Source organism: Aptenodytes patagonicus, chromosome 7 (assembly GCF_965638725.1).
Source record: "Aptenodytes patagonicus chromosome 7, bAptPat1.pri.cur, whole genome shotgun sequence".
Taxonomy (NCBI): Eukaryota; Metazoa; Chordata; class Aves; order Sphenisciformes; family Spheniscidae; genus Aptenodytes; species Aptenodytes patagonicus.
In genome coordinates, this window is record NC_134955.1 from 53,106,186 (window position 1) to 53,129,774 (window position 23,589).

Consider the following 23,589-nt stretch of genomic DNA (forward strand, 5'->3'; position numbering starts at 1 on the left):
AGCTACCTTTTACTTAAGATCATAAGCATTCTGGCACAGTGACTGTCTCTACATTTCTACTGCCCTCAGTATCTGCCAATGTTATTTATCAAGAAACATCCTTACTGGGGTCACAACTTAATATAAACAGGTTTCAGAAACATTATGCAGGTGAAATCACGCTATTTAATTGTGTCCTGTATTCTTAATTTTCAAGCAGAATCCTCTCATTTATTTTAATGGTCATTCTGTTCTCTTTTCACTTTCATTCAGCAAAAATTTTTGTAATTTTAATGCAGATGTATCAGTGAAAAACTCATTTAAGTGGGAGGTGAAATTAGTCCAACTGCCTGAGATTCCCAACTTCCTGAGCTACTGAAGCAATCACATCAAAATTAAGCAATAAAGAGTTTTAGAAATGTTACCTGTACTTCTGATGTAGCAAGGCAACTTTCTGTGTTGCTTCTTCCAATATTTTTTCTTCTTGTAGCCAGCCCTTAAGGTGAGATAGCATTTATAGAATGAAATACAAAAAATCCTACAAAATTAAATGGTTATAGTTTCTTTACACAGGCGAATTAACCCTCCACTCTAGTCTTGGAGCTTAGAAGCTGTAATATGCACACAAATAAAAACAAAAAGCACAAAACAAACACTGTTTTGAAGCGGTTTTACTCACTTTCCCTTGTCTACCCCAACCTTCTTTTCAGTGTCATATACAATAAAATTGAAAAGATCTTGCAACATCTTTGCTTCTGTGCAATACAAGGTACCATATCTCACTCCAGTCTCAAAGAAAACCTTTACTGAATTTGACAATCTAGGGAGTAGTAAGCTAGATGGATCATGGAGTCTTTAACAATGATTTGCATTTACCAATCTAAAGAAAGATTTGAATTTAAATTTATCAATTTAAAGTAAGTACTTACCACTGGAAACAAAGCAAATCTTTGCAGAAACTCCTGAGATTCATATTGATCATAGTCTCCAAAATCAGCTAAAAAATAAAAAATTTCTTGGATTCAAACATTTGTAACAAAACGATTCAATACCCAATTAATTGCAGCAGGATCTCCAAGTAGCAAATCTCCATCCTATTGAACTACGATCTGAAAGTAAAACAACGGAACAAACTAACCAGTAATGTTTATGAAGAGGAAAAGTAAAGACACACCCCATCTTTTTACCTTGTTCAGAAAAATTGATAACGCTCCGTGTGGACAGGAAAGGAGAAGAAATGATAAAACAATCAGAGTGTTGCTCCAAGTTCCTTAGTTTCTTGGATTTTTATTTGTTTGTTTTTTTAATCACAGAATGGTTGAGGTTAGAAGGGGCCTCTGGAGATCTAGCCCTAAGCAGTGTCAGCTACAGCAGATTGTCTCAGAGCCTTCTCCGGTCAAGTTTTGAATACAGAGGATGGAGATTTTACAACTTCTCTGGGCAACCTGTTCCAGTGTCTCAGCACTCTCACAACAGAAAACTTTTATCATGTTCAGACAAAATTTCCTGTATTTCAATGTGTGCCCACTGCCTGAGAAGAGTCTGGCTCCATCTTTACTCCCTCCTGTCAGATAGCTAATTACTTGCAGTATAGCGCTGGCAGACTGCTCTAACTTGCAGCTGGACTCAAACACTGCACAGAGCAGCTGGAGCAGCCTTCCGCTCTCAAGCCTTCTACAGCTCCCTGCCCCCGGACACGCAGAAAGTGGGACCTAGAAGCCTTCCCAGACTCAGGGGCATGCAGTTCTGATCCTAATAACAGTTTTGATTTTACATCATGCCAAAGGGCATCCCAAGGAATTTGCCTCTTTTTCTGTTTCTAGGAAAAAACTAGCCAATGTTTCAAAGAAGAGAAATAAACAGTCTAAATTGGAAAAGTTATGTACCAGTCTCACAGGAGAGACTGTGGAACAGCAGTCTGTGCAGAATGGCTGCTCCCAAAAATATAAACACGGTCCCCAAGTATACAGATCCTATTTACATTACCACAGATTCTCATCCGTAATAGTATAATGTTAGAGACATTTAGGAACCAAATTTGTATTAAGCATTAACAATTAAATTGCAAGTTATTTATGATGAAAGGGGAGAACTTGTGACACGCTACACCAACACAGCACTTGAGATAAAGCACTGTTTAGAATTAGCCTATTGTAATTATTTCAAATACAAATCATTCTTGAAACCAGTTCACTCGAAACAGCAAACAACTGCTTCTGTTCGTTCACCAGCTAAAATTAACTAACCTACCTGGTATAAGCTACTTCAGTCATCAGAGCACAATAATTTAGAACCTGTGTTTTTTCTGAGTTATTTTTTCACTGTGTTATGAACACATACAGTTTCTCTCTTATACAAGACTGAAAAAGGAATGTGAAAGCTAAAAGGATAAATATTTTCCATCTGGAAAGAGGATTATATTGAAAGATTTCTAAAAACAACTCACTGAGCAGAGAGACATTACAGTGTCCAAAGATATGAAAATAACAAAGCAAGATTTTGTCAGTTGAAGACCATTAAATCCTGGCTTGGATTAAACAGATTCACTGTTATATAAACAAGGCACTAATACAATTCACCCTACTCCACTGGTAATCACATTTTCAAAAAACATAATCATCGTCTTTAATATGATACTACCAACACATATAACTAAAAAAAGACAAAAAAACTTAAGTTGTATGTACTGCAATGATTTTAAGTCCCTTTCAATTTTGGCAGATTTACAATTTCTGTTAGATGTACTGGAGCGGCATTCACTGTGAAGCAATATACAAACACACTGAACAAAGCTGTTGCCATTAAAAACTTTTCTTTTGAGAGATTTAAGATTGAACAAGCATGTTAGCAGGGAAGCCGAGACATGATCAGTGCAAACAGACTTAAGGCTGGCGGTTCTCGATCCCATCTGACCCCAGTTAGGAAAAATAAAGCAGCCATTTTCATGTAGGTGTCACAGAAATGGGTCTGCAGGAGTGATTTAAACATAGGAATTGTTAACAGTCTCGCATACTAATTTAAAATAATCTTAGGTGCTAGGATATTTGGGAGAAAAAGCGGAGGTACAAGTACTACTGTACATTCAAATTTGCTTATTTATTAAAACATGTCTCTTTCTCTCGTTACCATGTCAGGATAAAGAGTCTTCATTAACAGAAACAGATGAAAGGTCTGTCGATGTAAGCAGACAACTAAAGCCTTTGCCCCCAAAGAAACTCCAATGTCTAATTCAAACCCAACTGCTGAAAATACATGTTAGATATCCAGGTACACCTCTGAGGACTGCACAGAAATACCAGCAAGTTCAGGGCCACCGATCCTGCTGTTCCCCTTCCTCAGCCCATATGACAAAGTTTCTAAGGAGCAAGCCTTTCATAACTTACCGAATTGGGTCTTTGAGTGCTAAATACAAAACATGCAATAGAAAATATATCACCAAAGTTTCTAATGCAACATTAGCTAATTGGCACAATTGCCTTACTTACCCTGAACAGCTAAACCAGCCAGATGTATTGCTTGTTCCAGTGTGCAAGGAATGTTCCCCTCCAAAATGTCTTTCTTTAATTGCAAATAATACTGATACCTACATGGGAAAAAAAGAAAAAGCTAATAAGGGTTTCTTAATTTAAAGAGAGTGCAGATGAATATGCCTGCATTTCCTATTCCTCTCTACATTCCCCAGTTTGTGTGGAGGGTAGTCTTCCTCATCATTTGGACCCACTATTTCATGGTCTTTGTTAACTCTTCCCTTAACTTTCACATATCACTGCAGAATCAAATACTGCTGCCTCTTAAAACAAAGGATCCCCAAAATTTCTATCTACTGCCATACCCTTATAATTTTTTTTATTTTTACCTCTTCCTTCCTTAATATTCTTATTATCTTCTCTTTACAATGTTCAGTACACTGCTGCTGTATTGCTGCATTCTCTTCCAATAGATCTAACATTGCACATCCCTTCATTCACAATAATGACTTTTATTTCTGCATTACAACTTCTGAGTACATTTTGTTCTCACTTTCAAGGCACCATTTTTTTTCCTTTAATCTGACCTTTTCCTGGGTCATCTCTTGTACATGCAACCACTACTAGTTGTACCATTTGTCCACAGTCTGAACAACTATTTTCTTGAATTCTTCTGCCCCTTTCAGCCATCCATGGAACACCCTATCTTGAGCCCAAAACACTTCAAAACTAAAAAATGCCATTATAGCTACTTAGACTTTGCCAAGAAGGACATTTGTCTTGTGTAAGTCTAGTTTTAAAAGCTTCTTAACTTCCTCATATTGTATGTTAACTCTTGTGAAGTAAGGCTTTAATACTCAGAACATGGAAGCATGTGCTGCAATTCATTCAGTGATTAGAAAGATCAGGTAAACTCCACACAAATTTTCATCAGGCTAAGAAAGACGGCTCTCTTCCCTCACTATTTAACAGCGTGTTAAATACAGTGACATTTTATAAATATTGTTTAGACTCTTCTGGATCCTACTACAGAAAAGCAGTATGCCATGTGACAGTAGATAACATCCTTATACAACACACACAAGAGCAGCTGGGGCTAAACCCAGGCCTTAAAAAAAGAGGAAAGGAAAAAGCCACCGCATATCAAGGCATTTGGGGAAATAAATCATCCCAGTCAAGCAGTAGCTCTTTCCATAGAACATTAGCTCTTTCCATAGAACTGCTATTAAAACTAAACATACAGACGAAGAATCTTGACACTACCTCATGCTAGTACAAATACCATCTCTTTTGTCTACAACATTTCCATTTCCTGGTATACATTAAACGTATCATTTGCTTAAACATGCTCAATCTCACTTATATTGAAAAGGCATGAAAAAAATCCACAGATTTCTGAAACTAATCCAGACTCTCACTATCGTACATCAAAGCAAGTACCATCCCCTAGGACATGAGTGTAAGGTTGGCACATAAATTCCTGCTTTCTACGTGGCAGCACACTGCAAAATTGCTGTTAAAGCTTCAGCATAAACATCATATTCTTTAAATAAATGCCAGAAAAGAATATTCAAAGTTTTTCAGGCGATTCAGCTATTCAATGCAACACCATGACATATATTTTTGAATATATCTTACATATATCTTACCCTAATGCATCCTAGTACACCAACAGAATCTGAACCAAAGATTTATTAAAAAAAAAAAAAAAGAAAAAAGAAAGACCACTAGAATGACTTTTTAAGCCAGTAAAATTGCTGAGAAAAAGCCCAAAACTTCAGAGTTTTCAGAAAGAAAATAATCTTACAGAAATTACACATAAAACAGAAACTAAAGCTGCCAGGCATTGAGCAATATATTACAGCACCAGTGTCTGCACCAAGAGGCTTATCTCCCTGAAAAGCTTTCACACCACAATTAGTGGGAAAGGTCGCTGGCAAGGTATTCTAGCACCAGGGTATATAAAGAGAGTTTCATGTAACCACACAATAAATTAAGTTGGAAAGGACCTCTAAGTGATCATCTGGTTCAGCTCCCCACTCAAAGCAGGGCCAACTTGGAGTTACCAGCTTAAATGGGTTAATTAATGCAAGCACATATTTCTGAAATAACAAATATATGTTTGTAATCCAGTTACTGGTTTTGTACTCATTTGCCTGTTGAAAATAATAATTAAATCAGAACAACTACACACATTAAGACTCTAGAAGCCAATGTAGGCTTCTACACTAGGCCCATAGGAATAACTGGCCAGTATATATACTCATTTTTACTTTTCCGCTGCAGCCAGCACCCACTTATGTGATGTTCCCCAGATTCAAAGTAGAAAGGGATCTATGATATCAAAGCTAACATCCACCTTCATTGCCCAGTGATACACAAAAAAAATCACAAGCCAAAGCTTAGCCTGTAGTTTGCCAATGTATTGTACCGAAAGTACAGAAAGTACTGAAAGCAAAATAAAGGAAAGCATAGCTCAATAAAATCTGCATGTGCTTTGTGCAGGATGGACGTCCCCAAAAGCAACATATGGCTCTTCAAAACAAAAAAAGAGAGACAAACATGAAGGGACTAAAACAATTAAAAGTCTAACCGTGCAAGTATGCCTATTACTAAAACCAGGTTTGAATAGATTCCTAAGATCACGAAAAATTTAGTTGTTTGCTTAGTTCATCACATATTTTAAATATTTGAAAGGGAAATAAATACACAGTTTGAACATAAATTCTGCCTAAAGTAATGACTTCCATTTCTATAGAGGTTGGGGAGGGAAAGCAGACAATTTTTAAATAAACCATACACTTCAGAATGCTGAAAGCAAAATTATAGACACATGTATGAAGTTTACCTGGTAATCTCCTGCTGAAGCTGAGAAACAGTAGGCACATAGAACACTACTCCAAAATACACAGTTGGCTCCAAGGCATATTTGTCCAGCTGCTTTTTCAGAGGCTTGTCCAAATCTACCCATCTGCGCTGATTCTGCTTATTATAATACCACAGACTGAAATATGTAATCTGAAAAAGAGGCATTTAAATGATGAAAAAAGTTACTATTGTGATATTTGATAAAATACATTGTATGAAAGTCTTGCTACTTAGAAATAAAGGTTTTAAAACACTGATTAAGGCTATGGGTTATTGAAAACTTAGAGAACTGGAGAGAGATTTAATATCAAAAGCAGACATTACTTCCATGTCAGATAAGCAATCCATGTACATAAGGTCCCCCACCTAAAACATTACCGCACCTACTCTTTAATTGCAAACAGTCCCTGACCCTGTTGTGGCAACCCACAGATGTTAGTAGTAAGCATTTACGTGTGACAGGAAACTAAGAGAAGTGAGGAAGGCAAATAGAAAATGACACTGGACAGCAGGAAAGCAAAGTATGGCTTCTCTGGGGAACTGGCAGGCAGGCTCACATGGGATGCTGAAGGACAAAAGAGCACAGGACAGCTGGTCAGTCAAAGACAAGCTCATTAAAGCACATGTATGGCTCATCCCACGAGCAAAAAAACGACCAGGTACAGCAGCAAGCTACCTTGCCTGAGCAGGCAACTCTTGACCAAGCCAAAACACAAAATACAGTATGCACTGGAACAGATTGCCCCGAGAGGCTGATGGCTGTCCATCCCTGGAATGTCAAAATCCCACTGGACAACATCTTGAGCAACACAATCTAACTTTGATTAGATCTCTTCTGAGAAGGAGTTTGGACCAGAATATTTTTCTATCACTCCACAATATCGTTCTAAATCCACACTGCAGAGCCACTCATTCAAATTTAAATTTCTCCACTATGTTTAAACTGATTAAAATCTGCTTCTGCAGTACTTATTTTACTCAGTTCTGGATCAGCAAACAGATATGGACTGGGAAATATTCATGTCATTATCATAGCAAAACTAGAAATCATAATTACAGGTTTTTTAACTGAGGGAGGGAGATAAGGGAATGCTACTAATTACGTCTGTAGGCATTTACATGGAAATTCTCCAAGTCCTTGCTACATACACATTATTATATGTAGAAATGGTAGAAATTCCAACACCTTTAATCCAATACTTTTCTTTATATATTTTCAGATCTTTTAACTTATATAAAATAAAGCTATTAAGGAGGAAGTTTTATAAAACAAAGGACCATTCATCATAATGATTTTTTTACATCAATAATTTCTGTGAATTAGACTTGGAAAAGTTGTCTACCTAGCAAACAAAGTATCTACTGTTGTTTTCTCAGAAGCTCTAGCATTTTGATGCTTTGGAGCACAGATTTGAAATTCATGGGGGAGCGACAGCTGGTAGTAGACAAAGGTCACTTTAGTACTTTCCTGTGAAAACTCGCTTATATACACATCTTAAAATTCATATACATACATCTTCTTAGTTTATAGTCAAAACAGGATGAAGAGTCTACCCTCATGAGACTCTGGCTATCCCTTACAGCTCTGACAGGCTGACTATGCATTTAACCACCAGAGCATGGGCAGGTACGCTACATCCCAAACTTCAAGGACAGCAGTGAAGTCAATGCTCCGTATCAGCACAGATCATTAAGTAATTCTGGGCACAAAAGTCAAGGTGTAGCATTAGATTAATAAAACCATCTATTCCCTAAAAGCATTTTCTCTGGGAAACTAGCAAAACTGGGAAATTAGAGCCAATTCTAAGGCATAATGTTCCTTTGACATTGCATACTGGCAAAATGCACTTCTTCACCCCTCTCCAAATTAGCATCATCACAGTTTTAAGTGATTGTTGGTGGGTTTTGGTGGGTTTTTTTTCCCCAATGTTTAAAAAAAAAATCCCCTAAATTAAAATTACTGTTACCATGTTTGGGGGTTGGACTAGATGACCTTTAGAGGTCCCTTCCAACCCAAACTATTCTATGATTCTATGTAATTGCAAAATCAGTATTCAGAAGATAAAAAAAAATGTTAGGGTGAAGTCTGCCCATTTAACCTTAACTAAGATCCCTTCTGCAAACTCTAAGACAACTCTGGTCCTATTTGATAAAAAGGCAGGCTGTAATACAAAAATTAAATTTAATTAGAACTGTTCATAGAACAAAAAAGCAGTTTTTCAGTATAGTGGAAGATATCTGGAGAAAAGGCAGAATGCTGATTTCTACAAAATAGTTTCATGGTTGGGAAAGTTTAAAAATCACCACAGAGAAACAGACTGTATTCCCACATCAGAAACAGTTCTCTTGCAAAGCAAATCCTACAAACCAAATTTTTCACAGGTGGACACTGTGTGCTCTTCACTTCTGAATTCTGAAAACCAAGAGTCAAATTTAAGAAGTCATAAATACTTCCAGTTTCAAGAGGACAAAAGGAATATGGCTCTGAATACAAATACTATAAACAACACTGTTTTCTAAATTTCTCAGTCCAGGTGCACAAAGTTTGCCAATACCTTAGACAACATTTGCTTTTATTTCTGTGCTTCAATCCCCCAACCATAAGATATAGTGTGTGGTAACCTCCGCCACCCCACAAGGATATTGAGAAGACAGTATCTTAAGATTCCGTAAGATGTTAGGAATTGTAACAGTAGTACCACACAAACTCCATTAAGAAAGAAATACTCTGTTCACTGCAACATCACATACTGAAAAGGATAAAATGTACCGAATGACTACTCCTCAATCTTTCCTGCAGACTGAATGAGGAAAGGAATGCATGTAAAAAGTCTATTCCTCTTTCATTACAAGACTGTTAACACCATGCGCACAGTCACAGGAGCCAAAGTCAGACTGTGATGCTGACACCCTGTAACTTCCGAGTGTTATAAATGTAACGTATATATAATGCAAGATGGTAAGTAAACTAGAGGACCAAAAAATAAAAACAACAGTTAAAGTTGCACTATATGCCATGAGCTACTTGATCTCACTTGCTACGAAGAGCTCAAAAAAGAAAGCCTACTGCGCTGGCCCAGCCCACCTGCCCAACAGGTCAACTGCATTGGCCCCGCGGCTGAGTGCGATCTGAAACGTCGAAGCACAACCTTCTGGGTGAGAGCAGAGGCCAAGGCAGAGACTGAAACCTGAGGGTAACAGCTACAGAACCACAAAAGCACACCAACAAAGTTGAAAGACTTCTATAAAAGATACCGCACAAACACTTTTGGAAACCAACTAAAAATGTATGCAAAAATTTCTAAGCAACTGTTTGAATAACTTTCATCTGCAGCCATGGTGTATTTAAGCCTCAAAGAAGCACAGATGTGTAACAGAAAGGTAAGGAGAGAAAGAGCACAAACTTCTGGTAACACCACCACTGCTTCAAACTCTCTGATGTAAGATACTCCTGGTTCTACAGCCTGATGTCTTAAACTGAATGTATAGCCTCTTTTTAAGGCATGATGATCACTTGCACGGGTCTGTTTCTTTAAAGCACTGTCCACTTTTTCATGCCTATCCACAGAACCGAGTAGTTACTGGCACAACAGACTAAGAAAAATGTTTCCGCGTTTTAAAATATTCTCTGGAATCCAGCATATCTTTAAACAAGATTTTTCTGCCACGGTATTTTCCCTTACAAATTCCTCCAATCTTGGACTATCAAAAATAAAATGAAAGCCAAGCAAAATACTATGGACCAAAGCCTGTCTTCTGACTTGTATGCAAACCTTTCACTTCAAGGGCAGAATTTGATCCGGTGAGTTTTCAGAGGAGCTTAATGCACCCTGGAATATTCGCACTGATTAAAATAGAATCCATTTTTATTCATTGCTAAAACATTTTATTATTAGCAGCTCAGGACAACACCCAATTCTAAAAAGAATGTCATGGCATAATTCTTAAAATATGTTAAGCTGTTAAGATTAACACTACTTTGAGATTCATTTATTTTAGTGACTTATTCACAACCCAACCCTTTTGAAGAAAATCAAATAGAAATAAAAAGAACATACAACTTATGCACAGTTACTTTCTACCTAGCCGCTTTCTGTCACTACGGACAGGAATAGTAAGCATTTTTGCATAAAAGTTCAAGACTTATCAAGAACGCTAAGGTACCAAAAGCCCAACACAGTATTACAGCTCACAAGTTGGTGGGAGTGGAGTGACTTCATCTATGAAGTCAGCCAGACTTCCTAAGCTAAGCAGAGGAGCTTCGTCAGGTATGAGTGCCACAAAACTACATTACTGTAGGTGACTATATTATATCTTTTGGCATGATGTATGATGAGAGTCAGAGAAGTGGGGCTGATCAATCTTAAGAAGAGACTAAAGTAAAATCGTGCTGTGGACTTCAATTGCCTAAAAGCGGGGTATAGAGAAGACGGAGCCAGACTCTTTTTGGAAGTGCTCACTGCAAGTTTGAGAAGCACTGGGCACAAGCTGCAATGTGGGAAATTGCAGTTAGATCAGGAAAAAAATTTCACAACAAGACTAGCCAAACACTGGAACAGGTAGCCCAAAAGGCGTCAAAGCTCTGTCCTTGGAGGCCCTCAAAACTCACCCAGGCAATCCCTGAGACACCTGATCCAAGCTGGCCTTCCTGAGCAGAGGGTGGGATCATGCAACCCTCAGCGGGCCCTTCCAACTCAAACTATTATGTGATTTTATGTCATTATAGAATTGGTGCTGACAAAGAGAAACAGCTTACTGAGAAATTCTTGGTTGTAAATTAAATAACACCTTTTTTTTTAAAAAAAAAAAAAATGTTATCTATTACAAACCCATTAAAAACTGAGCTTTAAATCTTAAAATTCTCATCAGTTTCCACATCTATTGAGCATACTTTGCTGTTCGTCATCTGGTTTATAATTTGAAATGGAATCAATGAGATAGTCCTTCTTCCCTGAACCAACTGCCTGATATTAGTTAGCTAAAATTAAATGCAGCGTTTAGTTCTATTTTCCTCAATATGGATCAGCCTCATCCCTAATATAGTTCCACTTTGGCTCTAATCTAAACATCATTTGTATATATCAGTTATTCTGATTAGCAGTATTAAAAAGAAGTTTTAATATAGAATCTCAGGGTCTATTTTGGTCACAGTTTACACTATCTAGAAAAGAAATAAAAATTACAAATGTATATGCCAGATATAAAATGTGTGTAATCTTCTCACTTGAGCTTAACAGCACCTATTATGATCCCCAAACTCAACTGTGCCTTCCATTTTTTGGCAATTAAATATAAAGAAAAAGTTATGTTCCCTAGGATTTTGAGACAACACTATTACTGCCATCTTTAAAAAAAAAAAAGAAAAAAAGAAAAAAATATCATTCTCTATAAAACCTCAGACTAAAGGAAAAAAAAACAACCGTTTTTTGCGGATGGAAGCAGGGAGGACAAACAGACTTTACCACACATTCCCCTGAGGCATAGCAGTGTTCAAAGTTTACTTCAAACTTATATATTTAATTATATATTTCCCAGCTAATTTCCATAATCCTATATTACAAATCTTCCAGAATATCTCACAGGTTACAAATAGACTGGAAAAGAGAATTGTTTTCTAATTGTTAATACAGTGCCTTCTAATTAATGCAATCTGCTACCTGCCCCAAGGATTCCACAGTGACCTGAGGAATCACCATCCAAGATGTGAGGCAAGATATTAAAAAAAAAAAAACAGTAACAGCATTTACAGAAGAATGCAATCAAAATATATTTTCAGGCTTTTCCTCTTTTACACTGGTACATACAAATAAAACAAGCCATAAGACTTTCCTGAACAGAGTGCTGAAAACACCTTCTCATTATTGAAGGATAAGCACTGCAGTCAGACTTATAAAATCCCAGTTAGCCCAAGGGCTCCACTGCGTCTAGCTTTATTATATGCTTGGATACAAAACAGCTCCTGCCACCAGGGTATCACAGTTTATTTAAACTGCATGCAGGAGAACTGGGTCAATAATCTCGTACTGTGCACGACTGCCAGATACCATGTGAAAGAAAGTTTTACCCTACGTCCAATGTTAAGAACTACGGAAGGAGACAAGAGGCTTTGAAAATTCTCCAGAAACTCCACTCTTATCACAGCAGACCACCTCCTCCACAAATCTTCCCAATCTCTAGGGGAGAAAGGATTTGGAGCAGCCTGGACTGGACAGTGTACAAGATCCAAGACTTCCTGGAAGTGGTGGAGAAAGAAACCTGAGTCTTGCCATGTACCAGCCATCGAGTGGAAATTTGCACTCCTCTACGACCAATTCTTCTTCCAGAAAAAGGAGGACCACTGGCTAGCCTCATAAAACCCCCTCCCTTTTCCCCATCTTGAAACAACTCACTTTAGGGTACTTTCGCTTATACTATTTTTGTTGTTCTAGTACTGAGAAGATCTTCAACTGTAGCTGCAGGAGGGAGGATTTAGCAGGATAGCTATACGAATACAGAGAGAAGTCAGTCTTAAGTCTTAGTTCTTTCATAAAGGAAACCTTTTTTCCAACACACTCTCTCTCTCCCCCTCCCCCCCCAACTACTCCAATACAGGTTTCACAAATGCTAAATAAACAAAGCAATTGCCATCTATAACTTAAAGCAAAACAGCAGGGATAAGAAATAAACAAACAAAAATCAATACTTAGCAAGGTAATCTGACATATTCTAATTTATTCAAATTAAAACATTGCACAAATCACAATACACTGTGTTTTACACCCTTCAGATATCTTGAATAAACAGTCTTCTGACAGGCAAGGCAGATTCTACTCATCAGTACATCAGACAAAGGTAAGCTGGCTAATTTACAAGCTAAAGAGCAATACCTTCATAGTGCATAGAAGACATTATATCCCATCGACATATTTTAACTTCTTGCAGAAACAGGTCAGTTATCAATCAACATGACCAAGAAATGTTGACACATACTTTTTTTTTTTAAATCATGTTACTTTTTCCCACCACTGTCCGAGGCTCCGAGAAGGATGGACTCGCATACCTGCTTTTGACTCACACCTTGCACAGCACTGACATTAAAAGAAGTATCATGTTCCCATTCATCAGAGCCTTACATTCTGATTGCTTTACAGTGGGTAAAAGCAAAATTTCATAGTCTAGAAATACTAAACAATAAACTAATGTCTTTGCTTCAGAAGTAAAGAAAACCTCTTCTGTCAGAATTCGTATAAAACTATACAGCAATTAGCAGACATTGTGACAGTGAAAAAATACAATTAAGAGGTATATTCAAATTCTGACCTAACTTTATAAAAAAGCTAAAGAAATCAGGGGCAAGGCTTCCTAATTGCCACAACTGCTTGCATGGAAAAACCTTAATTTTGTGCTGCTCGGTGTAATATGACTGAGTGCAAATCCTATACCTGAATATATAGCTTTTTTCCTTCCAAAAAAGGAAGACCTACAACAATTGCACTGAGGCAATTACTGATTTTTGGCTGAATGCTCTATCCTTCAACTTATCCTGGCTCCTAAATTACAATTACAGCACACTTAATATGTTTTAGATGGAGTCAAGTTTGTTTTTCAATAAAGTAGCATCTTTTAAATTAATTAGATTACACACTGAAGGTCTGTATTTTTATATACATTCCTCCATGACAATTTCTCCTTTCCTAATTTTAAGAAAAATTTGATTCAGAGAGGCAAGCATAGCAGTTCAACTATGAGTGCTGCTTCTCCTCTTATTTCTCCAAGCATTAGCTAAAATTTTGTCAGACTTTGATACAAGGCATAAACATAATTATGTTAATAACCGTTCTGTCATGACTTGGCCCAACTGTATTTTGCCAGTCAATATGTTTACTGATTCAAACACCTGTAAGAATATTTACAGTTATACTTGGTCTTATTTTAAAAACACTCTTTACGTATGCAAAACACACACTTAAGAAACCACCACACTGAATTAAAGGTATTTTTATGTGTTTTCTCCAAACAAGAGCTGATACTTTAGAATTTAGAGCAAAGTTTTACAGCATAGTTCAAGCATTTCTGAAGCACTGTTTCAGAACTTTGAAGTTATTCAGGATGCGGATGACCTTGATTCCTTCTTTCCTATTCATGTCCAAAACAAACACAGGAACTTGCATATGCACTACACATACTTTCCACAGAAGTTCCCTACAATTAGTTCTTGTACTTGTCCCCAAACCTCTACTACATAACTGCAGTTAAGTCAGACTCTGCTTGTACACAGAATTTGCCCCTTCCTTCTGGTTTATAAGTGTTACTAGAAAACAGAAATAAAAGATCCAGCAAGAGAGGTAAATCGGTTGTAACATTTCCTGCCAAACATCCTATAGATATCTAGCTGTATTAACATTTAAAAAAAAATTTATATATTTTCAAGTATTTAATTTGTATACGCATGCCCTAGATGCAAGATGAGCAGCGCTGCACATGCTTTTTAAGGTAGTTAACAATCGGAGCTCTCAGCAGTTTTTCAAAACTTGTAATTCCAGAAGAGTTTTCGGCAACAAATACAGCTTTTTGCATAAATCAAGTTTGGTTATAGTTCTCTCACAGGATAAAAGACAGGCTGTGCTACAAAGGGTAAGTAACTTATGTTCCCTTTTCCCTTTGGCTTCTTTCCCCAGTTCCTCAGTTTGAGAGAGCTGGATTACATACCCATTGCTGATGAGTCACATTCTGGGAATACCAGAAGATATTCTTCTTAGTTTAATGCATTCATTTCACTTTTCTGTAAAGTCTACCATTCAATAAAAAAATAAAATTGTCAACATTCTTAAGACTTCCTAAACCCTAACTATGTGCCCATACTAGTATACAACTTGGAAATTGAGAAGTACTAACGGGAAAATCAAAAGAAAACCAGTGTTTTCTCATTTACATAAAGATCTGTTAAAACAAATATCTTAAAAGATGGCACAACATTACAAATAAGCCGTTCAATTTACTGCCCAAATTCAGTAATTGCAGACTACACCAGAGAGAAAGAGACATTTACAAATTTTACCATTCAATGTGTAAAAAGGTAGAGATTCCCCTCATACCTCCTGCAATAAACTGTTTTGAAGGTGCATGGGAATGGCATGTCATAACTGCGTAGCCCATATACAGTAATCTGAAACTGATGCCTCGGTTTTCATAACTGCGTTAAGTCTCAGTATTCAAATAAACAGTCATACTTTCATGTTTAACACTCCGAATTCACACTCAAGCTTTAAGGAGGCTTAGTGTATTAACAATATGCAACATCTTATAGAAAGTACTTAGTATTTTACAGTATCAAGGATTAATGTTGTTTTTGCAGATTTAAGCGAAGTGCTGAGCAAATTTTTCTTTCTGAAACTTTCTACTAAGCAAGCAGTCAGGAATGATCCAGTATCTGCTTGGCAAATCTGACTATTTAAAGGCAGAACAACATTTTTTGAATGCAAGCTCTGGAAAGTAATTTATAGCCCTACTTTCCATTCCCTTTTATTGCAACACATTTTCCTGCCAAAATAATCCATGCAAGAATGCATGACTGAAGGAATCCGCTCAGAGTTCAATAGTGTACTGTCAACTCCCTTAGTCTGATATATGACTCCTAATTGAGGGAATTGCCATCTTTCTCTTTTTTTTTTTTTAAAAAACAGATTTTTTAGGAGTAGCTCCGAAGAAAAAGGTAATGAAGAATAGCTAAAAAAACCCTGCATCTCCAACACTCTGTGACTAGTTCAATAAAAGCTAGCAGTCATCATTCAGGAAGACAAAGCCTTTGCGTTTTGCAAACCAAATACAGTTAAAATTCTTCACCTTCTGTTGACTTAGCAGTGACATCTGAAAGTGGAGAGATAAAATTGACAAACTCCATTCACACAACAATAACTGAATTCTAAATATATGATATCTGATGTGTTCTAAGTAAACACTAAGGCTACGAGAGTAGTCTCCCTTTGCTAGAAGGAGCAAGATAAAAAAAAAAAAAAGGAAGTCATACTGTTGCACAGAATTGCATTTTTCCAAAATAACTGTACACTAAAAAAAAATATTTGGAGAATCTACAGGAATGCATATTGGGATTGAAAACAACAACAGTAAACAAACACTTAGAGATTAATGGAGTCACATCTATTTCATTTATTTATTATTCTCCAAACAGAAAAAAAAATATTTCTGAAAAAAACCCTGACTGTATATAGCATTTCCTACTGAGAAATCCTACAGTAATGCATGCTGTGTACAGTTACAAATGTTTGCAGGATTGAGTCCTGAATTTATTTGCTCAATATTTGAGCAAAGTTATAAGCAGTTGCGATTGCTTGACAAAGAAAAGGTAACATTTCAAAAAAGTCATAGTTATTAGACAACAATTATTTTTACGATTACTCTTGGTTACCTATGTCTACGGTTTTCATCCTGTATTTGAATCCCATATTCAAAACACCATTATATGGCAGGCCACGTAACAGAGCAAAAGCATCTTTTTTCAGAAAAATGTTAGTAACACTAAACTTTTATGACAAGTTTTCTCTCTCCTTCCCCCCAAAAGCACACATGCTGTCACAGTTTTATGACTACAAAATGAACTAAACCTTTTGAGACTCTCGTGGGAAACATCAGTTTACACAGGATTGAGAGCATTCAACTACTGCAATCAAATCTACCTGTGTTCAACAAAATTATAAAACAAGGACATTGGTTCATATTTTGGTAGACTATGTAGATTTCTATAAACAACATTTCGCAGCTCAGCATTTCAGAAGTAATTCACTCGATACAGGAGATGTATGAATAACCACCAAATGTGTGGGAGAGGAGTAAGTTTCAGTTGCAAAAGGATCCTTCAAAGTATCAAGTAAAGAATTTTTGAGGAAAAAGGCAGATTACACAGATATATATACAGATTCAACTAGTGCAAACCGTGTTTCCCCACGAGGCCAGCGCTCAGTCTAAATGACTATATGCTTGCTCCAAGACAGTGTCTGCAAACATGTTTGTGGTATTTGAACAAGCAATACAAATAGTTGGCCAGTGGTACACTTATCACATTTTGTGCTTTAGGTTCTTTTCACATCACTAATCCATCAGAAAGAAATACATGCATATAAATAACACCCTCTTTCATATCCTTAGCTAAAAGTTGTCTCAAGTCTTGCAGTAATTCTTAACCACGTTGCTTAGGCAGAAATTTTTTTTTGTTGCTTTGTGGGGTTTTTTAAACAGCATTTTCAGCATTGTCAGGTTTAAAAAACAGTTGCTTTGTTTATCGCTCTAAGCTTCTATTCACTGCCACTTCTCACATGTCCTCCCCTTGGGCATTCCCTAGCTCTGTAATGTAACTTTTGCAACTGTTTTGGAGCAATCCAAGTCCTCATCAAGATCAGAACGTGAAGAAACAAGGGGAACACAGGATTGCTGCTCCAGTAAATAAACTGATTGCCCCAAATGGTAAGGATTCACCACATAGGTCACCTAGCACCAGAGACAAAAATCATGCCTTCGCTGGACAGTTCGCTTACCTCCCGCAATTCAAGCCTCTGAGCCACTGCTTCCAGGCTTTCCTGGCCTGTGCTTTCCACCGACAGCGTGAACTCCACAAATTCATTATTGAGCAGCTGGATACGAGCCACCAAGCAACTCTTGCTGGATACTGTGTAACGTCGAGTTCGTTTCAATTTTAACCCAAAAGGTAGAGGCATCTTCTTTTCCCCCCACTGGTAAAAAGCTAGTACGACTGGGACCTTGGGAGGGGACAAGCAGCTCTCTTCTCTCAAAAGGTAAGGAGTTGTAAAATCTCCAGAGATCAACCAGCAGCAGCAGTATCCATTAAAGACAAGCAAGTTTTCCACCAAGAGACAAGTAGAAGGGGCATCCACTGGAATCCTAGTAAGGAGCAAAAGAGAAAGAGAATAAATACGAGAATCGGAAATACTTTGACTGAAGGGGGAATGGTAACATGGGAAAAATAACGTATATTTTTTCTAAATCTAAATAATCAGTCTACTTTTCCAAAATGCAGAGCTGTTACACATTCAAATAATGAAATAAGCACCAGTGTTTCTGGTTTTTCCACAGACAACACCGGTCTTTGGCAAGTTGATTTTTTTTTTTTAAACTCGCAAGTGAATAATGATTCTTAATCAAATGCGGCTGCAATGTGTTAAAATAAGTATTTCTAAACTGAATCAGTATTTAAATGAAACACCTCTAAGAAGTCTGAGTTGCCCAAGGTATTTCTAATACTGAACAAAGGCATTTTCTTTAAGAGCAAAACCAGCAATCTGGCTTGTTTTTCAGAGCAGCATGCAGCCTCAGCTGCTATCTGTTGGATTAAACACAAAACCAAGCCCCATAAACGATTAAGGAAAAAAAAAAGAAAGGCAGGAAGAGGGGCATTAAAGCTCACACCTTAGCCATTGCCTACCAGATAATTAAAATCCAATTCCTCTAATTTTCCCTGAATTGCAGCTAGTTGTACCATTATTTCTTATACTAAACTGCTGTACGATGTTTCAGCTTACGCTTTGCCTCACCAAGAGAGTACATGAATTCTGAGAACCCTTTATTTTCCAGTTTTTCCTTGAAAAACATACGTATTCTCAGTCTAAAGGTAGCCACCCATTTCCCCACCTTTTGCAAACACCTTCACGTCTCCCCTCTGGTCAACTCCCTAACGTGCAAGCTTCGCCTTTCTCCTCTTTCAAGTGTTTTCTCACCGCACGCACCCTAGCCTGAGAAATTTATCACTCTTGCTAGTGCTGGGTTTCAGTAGGACATGCAAAATAAAAGCATTCTCTAAATACAGGGTTTTTTTCTGCAGAAGTACGTGTGTTGAGGGCAGCCGCTACAGCGCAACTGGGCGCTGGGGCTACCACTAAAGTGGGAGCGCTTCACACACGCGACATAAAGCCACCGTCGCCTGGGGGGGGGGGGGGGCGGTTTGCACCGCCTCCCTCACAGCGACGCGCCGCAGGGCTGGGGGCGATGTGCCTCCCGGCCCCACGCAACACCCCGGGCCGGAGCAAGCGCCGTGCGCCTGGCGGCCGCCGCCCTGCCCGCGCCGCGCCGAGCCCGCGCTGCCCACAGCCCGCGGGCCGGGCCGGGCCGCGCCGCGCCGCGGCCGAGGGCCGGGCCGGGGGAAAGCTACGCTTCTTCCTCTCATTGTTCGCCGCTGTTGGCGCGGGGAGCTCTGCCGGGGGAGCTCTGCCGGGGGACCTCTAGCGGCAGCGCCGCACCGCCTGAACGGAAAAAGACACCACCTACGGTTTTTTCAGGCTGGTGTGTATTAGTAGCACATTTTAAAAGGCGCAATTGGATTTCTGAAGACTCTTAGAACTACCAGACAGGAAGAACACGAAGACATCATTTTATTTGGAGTGGGGGAATCGGAAGAAGTAGTCTTCCTAGCGCACCTGTTTTTAAACTCAAAGGTATAGCTGTAAACAAATAGATAGCCACATACTACTTGTAGATTTATACACATACCTAGAAATTCAATGTTATTCAACACAACCACAAACTCTTTAGATTGGAAACCGCGTATCAGACTCCCTACTCCCTTGTAAGCAGCACGGCAAAGAAGAATGGCAGGCCGAAAGATGCTAAAGGCTTAAAATGGGGAGAAAGAGGAGGCAGCATGGCATTTTTCCTCAATGACATCTTTGCAACCGTACTCCAAAGAATGACCATAAGCATAATTCATGAGCATGTTTCTAATAATCTGGAAGCAGTTCTACCATGCTACACAATCCCCGTCCTCAACAGATACCACCTAAAATCTTAATTGAATCAAAAAAACCCTGCCCCAAACACCAATTTATTTTTGGGTGCAGCTGCAGCATAAGTAACAACTGATAGCAACAGGTTGCCCTGAAAAATTTAGGATACACGGGGACTCCTTGCTTTATTACTCACTCTGCACTTTGATCCTCCAAATCCTGCCCCCCTGGAGCAGCATGCAGGGAATGCTCCACAGACAGAAGCTTTTAGTTTCCTGCCCACTGCCAGCAGAATCTCACACTGGGTTTATTCCTGGCAGAGTAACTTGGCTGACTGACCTCAGCTCACGTCCCCGGGGCCCGTTTTCCAATACATTCTTTGCACAGTTACGCACTTTCTTCGATGCTACAGCTGTGAGAGAAACCAACTTACTCATCTTTCTGAAAGCTGCAGTCAGAAGTGCAGTGCTGTTTTAATCTCAGTTTTTATGTAGTACCACTGAATATGAAAGACTTTCAAACTTTTGTGCCCCCATCAGGCCCTTAGAAAAGTATTCTAAGGGCATGGGGAAAAAAATTTAAAAAAATCACTAACCAGAGGCTGACCTGACAGGTGAAATTTCCAAACCATCTAATGCTGACATTAGGCAATCTCAGACTTTCAGTTATTTCGCTATGCAGGCAGGTAGCAATGCAAGCATAGGAAGGAAGTTTAGAGCAGAATTCTCAGAACATGCCAGAAGCGCTCTTCAGGTTATGATCTGTTGTTTGCATTTATTGCTCTACGGAGCGTTTGCCCTAAATGGTTTCATTTTAACTCGGTACATGTCTGACATAATCTTCATTACTTCTGAAGCACGTTTATAACAAGGAAAACTTAAGTAACTAACTTCCAGTCCATGTCACAAAAGACCAACTAAAAAAGAAAATTTCTGACATATAATAAACATTGCAGAATAAAGGCAAGTTCGATGAGTAACACTGAGGTATCATTCAGTAACTTCTACTGCTAGCCATGTGTACTTCTTGCAAACACAGCTGTGCTGGTTTTATTCAGCAGCTGTGCATACTGCAATGCTAGGTGCCCTCATGCCTTCTGCATTACTTTAAATTCGGACACATCTGCATTGTTATAAAGCTACTTTAGCAAAAAGGAACTACATACTGCCAGGAGTTACAAATCTAACTGACAACCTCTACAATAACAAGCCTTTATTTAGCAAGCCTGGAATTTTCACGCAACAGCTACAAACGCCTTTAGTAGCCAAACTTTGTACATTTATATTTCAACACAAACGTAGTTTCAAAAATATTATCTTAGAATTTCAGCAACATGGCCATGACTGACGCACGATTACTGAGCACTGTGGTATCTTTCTCCTTTACCTACACCTTCCACTCCCCCTCAATAATTAGCATTTTACTTTACAAAGTTTTTTTTTAAACAGCCTGTGTGAATGACAGCATGCGAAATAAAACTGCAATATATGATGGTGAAAAAGGGTTCCTGTTATTTCAAATGCTTAAAATACATACATTTATTTCAGAAATATTTGGGGAGCCAAAAAAATCAGAATACTCCACCCTCCCCTTGTTTTACCAGTTAATCTTTGACATGACTCTTGGACTGAAAGAGCAGCAGTAAGTGCACATCTCAAACCTCCCCCACCTCCAGAAGCACAGTCCTACAGCCTTTACTTTTCAAAAAGTAAATGCTTGAAACTCCTCAGTCTTACGGTACACAGCAGAGAAGATCACCCGCTATTTTTTTACTGTGCCTGCTGTTTTCCCCTTACCTTGTCCAGCGATCCAAAGACACCGAGTCTCCTTTCACATACGTGTAGCCGGAAAAACCCCACAGCGCTCCAAGACTTTTTCTCCCGGAGCCATCTCATCTGTATTCCTCGGGAACTGACTTACTGTGTTCCTCTTGTCCGAAACAGCTGCTATCCCGGCTAACCCACCTTCTTCGCAGATCACTCATAGTGAAAACATTCCTCACTTCCTGTCTCAAAAAACTTGCTCTGGATATCATTCCACTGGGTAAAGAGCTGGGGGTGGAAGAAAATATTACAACAAAATAAACCTGTGCCAGCCAGCTCTTCAGGCAGCCTCTTTCATGTGACGCTGCGCTGCATGAGCGCAAATTGCATTCTCGGGAATATTTTCAAATCGCCTGTCTCTGCGTGCCTCTGTGTGTGTGCATTTAATTTCTTTTCCTGGAGGCGTTCCCCTCGCTCTATCCATGCGGAAGGATACGCTGAAAGAATTAAAGCGAAGGCCCGTATGCTTGTAGCCCATTACCTCAGAGAGTTGGAATGCCTGGCAGGGAGAATGTCAGCAATGAACAGCTGCTTCTCTGGCTACAGGGGCGTTACAGAAATAGGGGTTACAACAAATAGCAGGCAATCCTTGCTTTTTTTAATCATATGATCATTTATTTTAAGCCTTTCCAATTAAGGCAAATCTCTTACCAAAAAATTTGTTGGTCTTATTTTCACCCAGCTTGGAAATATTCTCAAGGTTTAATCCATATGTGCCATACCAAATGATCTATGCACATACATTTGTGTCTGCAGCTAAAAGCAAAAGTCCTTGAAAAGCTTCGGCTGTTGGTAATATACACAGCAAGAAAATGCAGATTAAAGACTGATCTTTCAGCCCTTGCTTGGATTAAAACTCCCAAAGGTGTCAGTAGAAATTATGCCCTTAATAACAACTGTCTTAACAAGCATTAAATGTGTATCAATTAAGTAATATTAATAATGTTTAACCAATGCAAACATCATATAAGGGGCTGCACTCCAGTCCCACAAATATATGGAGACCTCTGTGTGTGTGCATGTGCGCATGTAAAATCAGCAATTGTATGCAATTTGGAATTTTATGGCTCTTCACATTGTGTGAGCCAGGCAGAAGTATATACAAACTTGAAAGAGGTCAGGGATGAGGAAAAAGATAAAGTGAGTATGTGAACACTGACTCATGACTGTAAAACTTAGAAAGTGTTTTGGTAATGTAAAGTGTACAAACATGCTACTGTCTGAGCAGGTCTGACCTGCAGATCTGCTATGCAAATAGCATGTTACTCAGGGGGACACTAATCTCAGCTGAAATACGTAGGCAATTTTGTACTATGATGAATTCTTCTGAGTTATTTCTCTTAGACACAACCGGCTTTCCTCTAATCAGGGGAATACCTCTTCCCCCCCCCATACGTCAGCCATAGTTATGATGAGCAGTCCATAAGCCAAGGAAAGAACTCATTCAGGGAAATTTTATATTGAGTAAAATAAACTAACTTTGAACTAAACTAAGCGGATACCCTTTTCTAATGGTATCTGCGACAGGCCAGAACTGTGGTTACTCACTGGAGAAAACTGACCAATACAATGCATGACAAATCCAAGCCATGAAAATTCAGGGTAAGAGGCAACCCTTCCTATTTCTAGACAATTCATACCGGAAACAAGGTCTCAATTCTCTTATCTGTCACATTTCCTATTCTAAATCTTGATCACACCCATTTCCTGCCTAATTCCCTGCCT

At 38.5% G+C, this 23,589-nt stretch overlaps 1 protein-coding gene across 2 annotated transcripts in view; it reads right to left on the reverse strand.

Annotated features, from left to right (window-relative positions):
* The window catches only part of PTPN21 (protein tyrosine phosphatase non-receptor type 21), a 47,577-nt gene extending 25,342 nt beyond the window's left edge, over positions 1-22,235 (reverse strand). For both annotated transcript variants that reach the window (XM_076345247.1, XM_076345246.1), the window contains exons 1-6: positions 21,838-22,235; positions 17,843-18,206; positions 6,295-6,464; positions 3,465-3,562; positions 909-976; positions 405-475 (exon numbers count right to left, since the gene is read on the reverse strand). In XM_076345247.1, the coding sequence (XP_076201362.1) occupies positions 405-475; positions 909-976; positions 3,465-3,562; positions 6,295-6,464; positions 17,843-18,022 (587 nt within the window). In that variant the 5' untranslated portion in view covers positions 18,023-18,206; positions 21,838-22,235. The remainder of the gene's footprint in view (positions 1-404; positions 476-908; positions 977-3,464; positions 3,563-6,294; positions 6,465-17,842; positions 18,207-21,837) is intronic.
* Between the last annotated feature and the right edge of the window lie 1,354 nt (positions 22,236-23,589).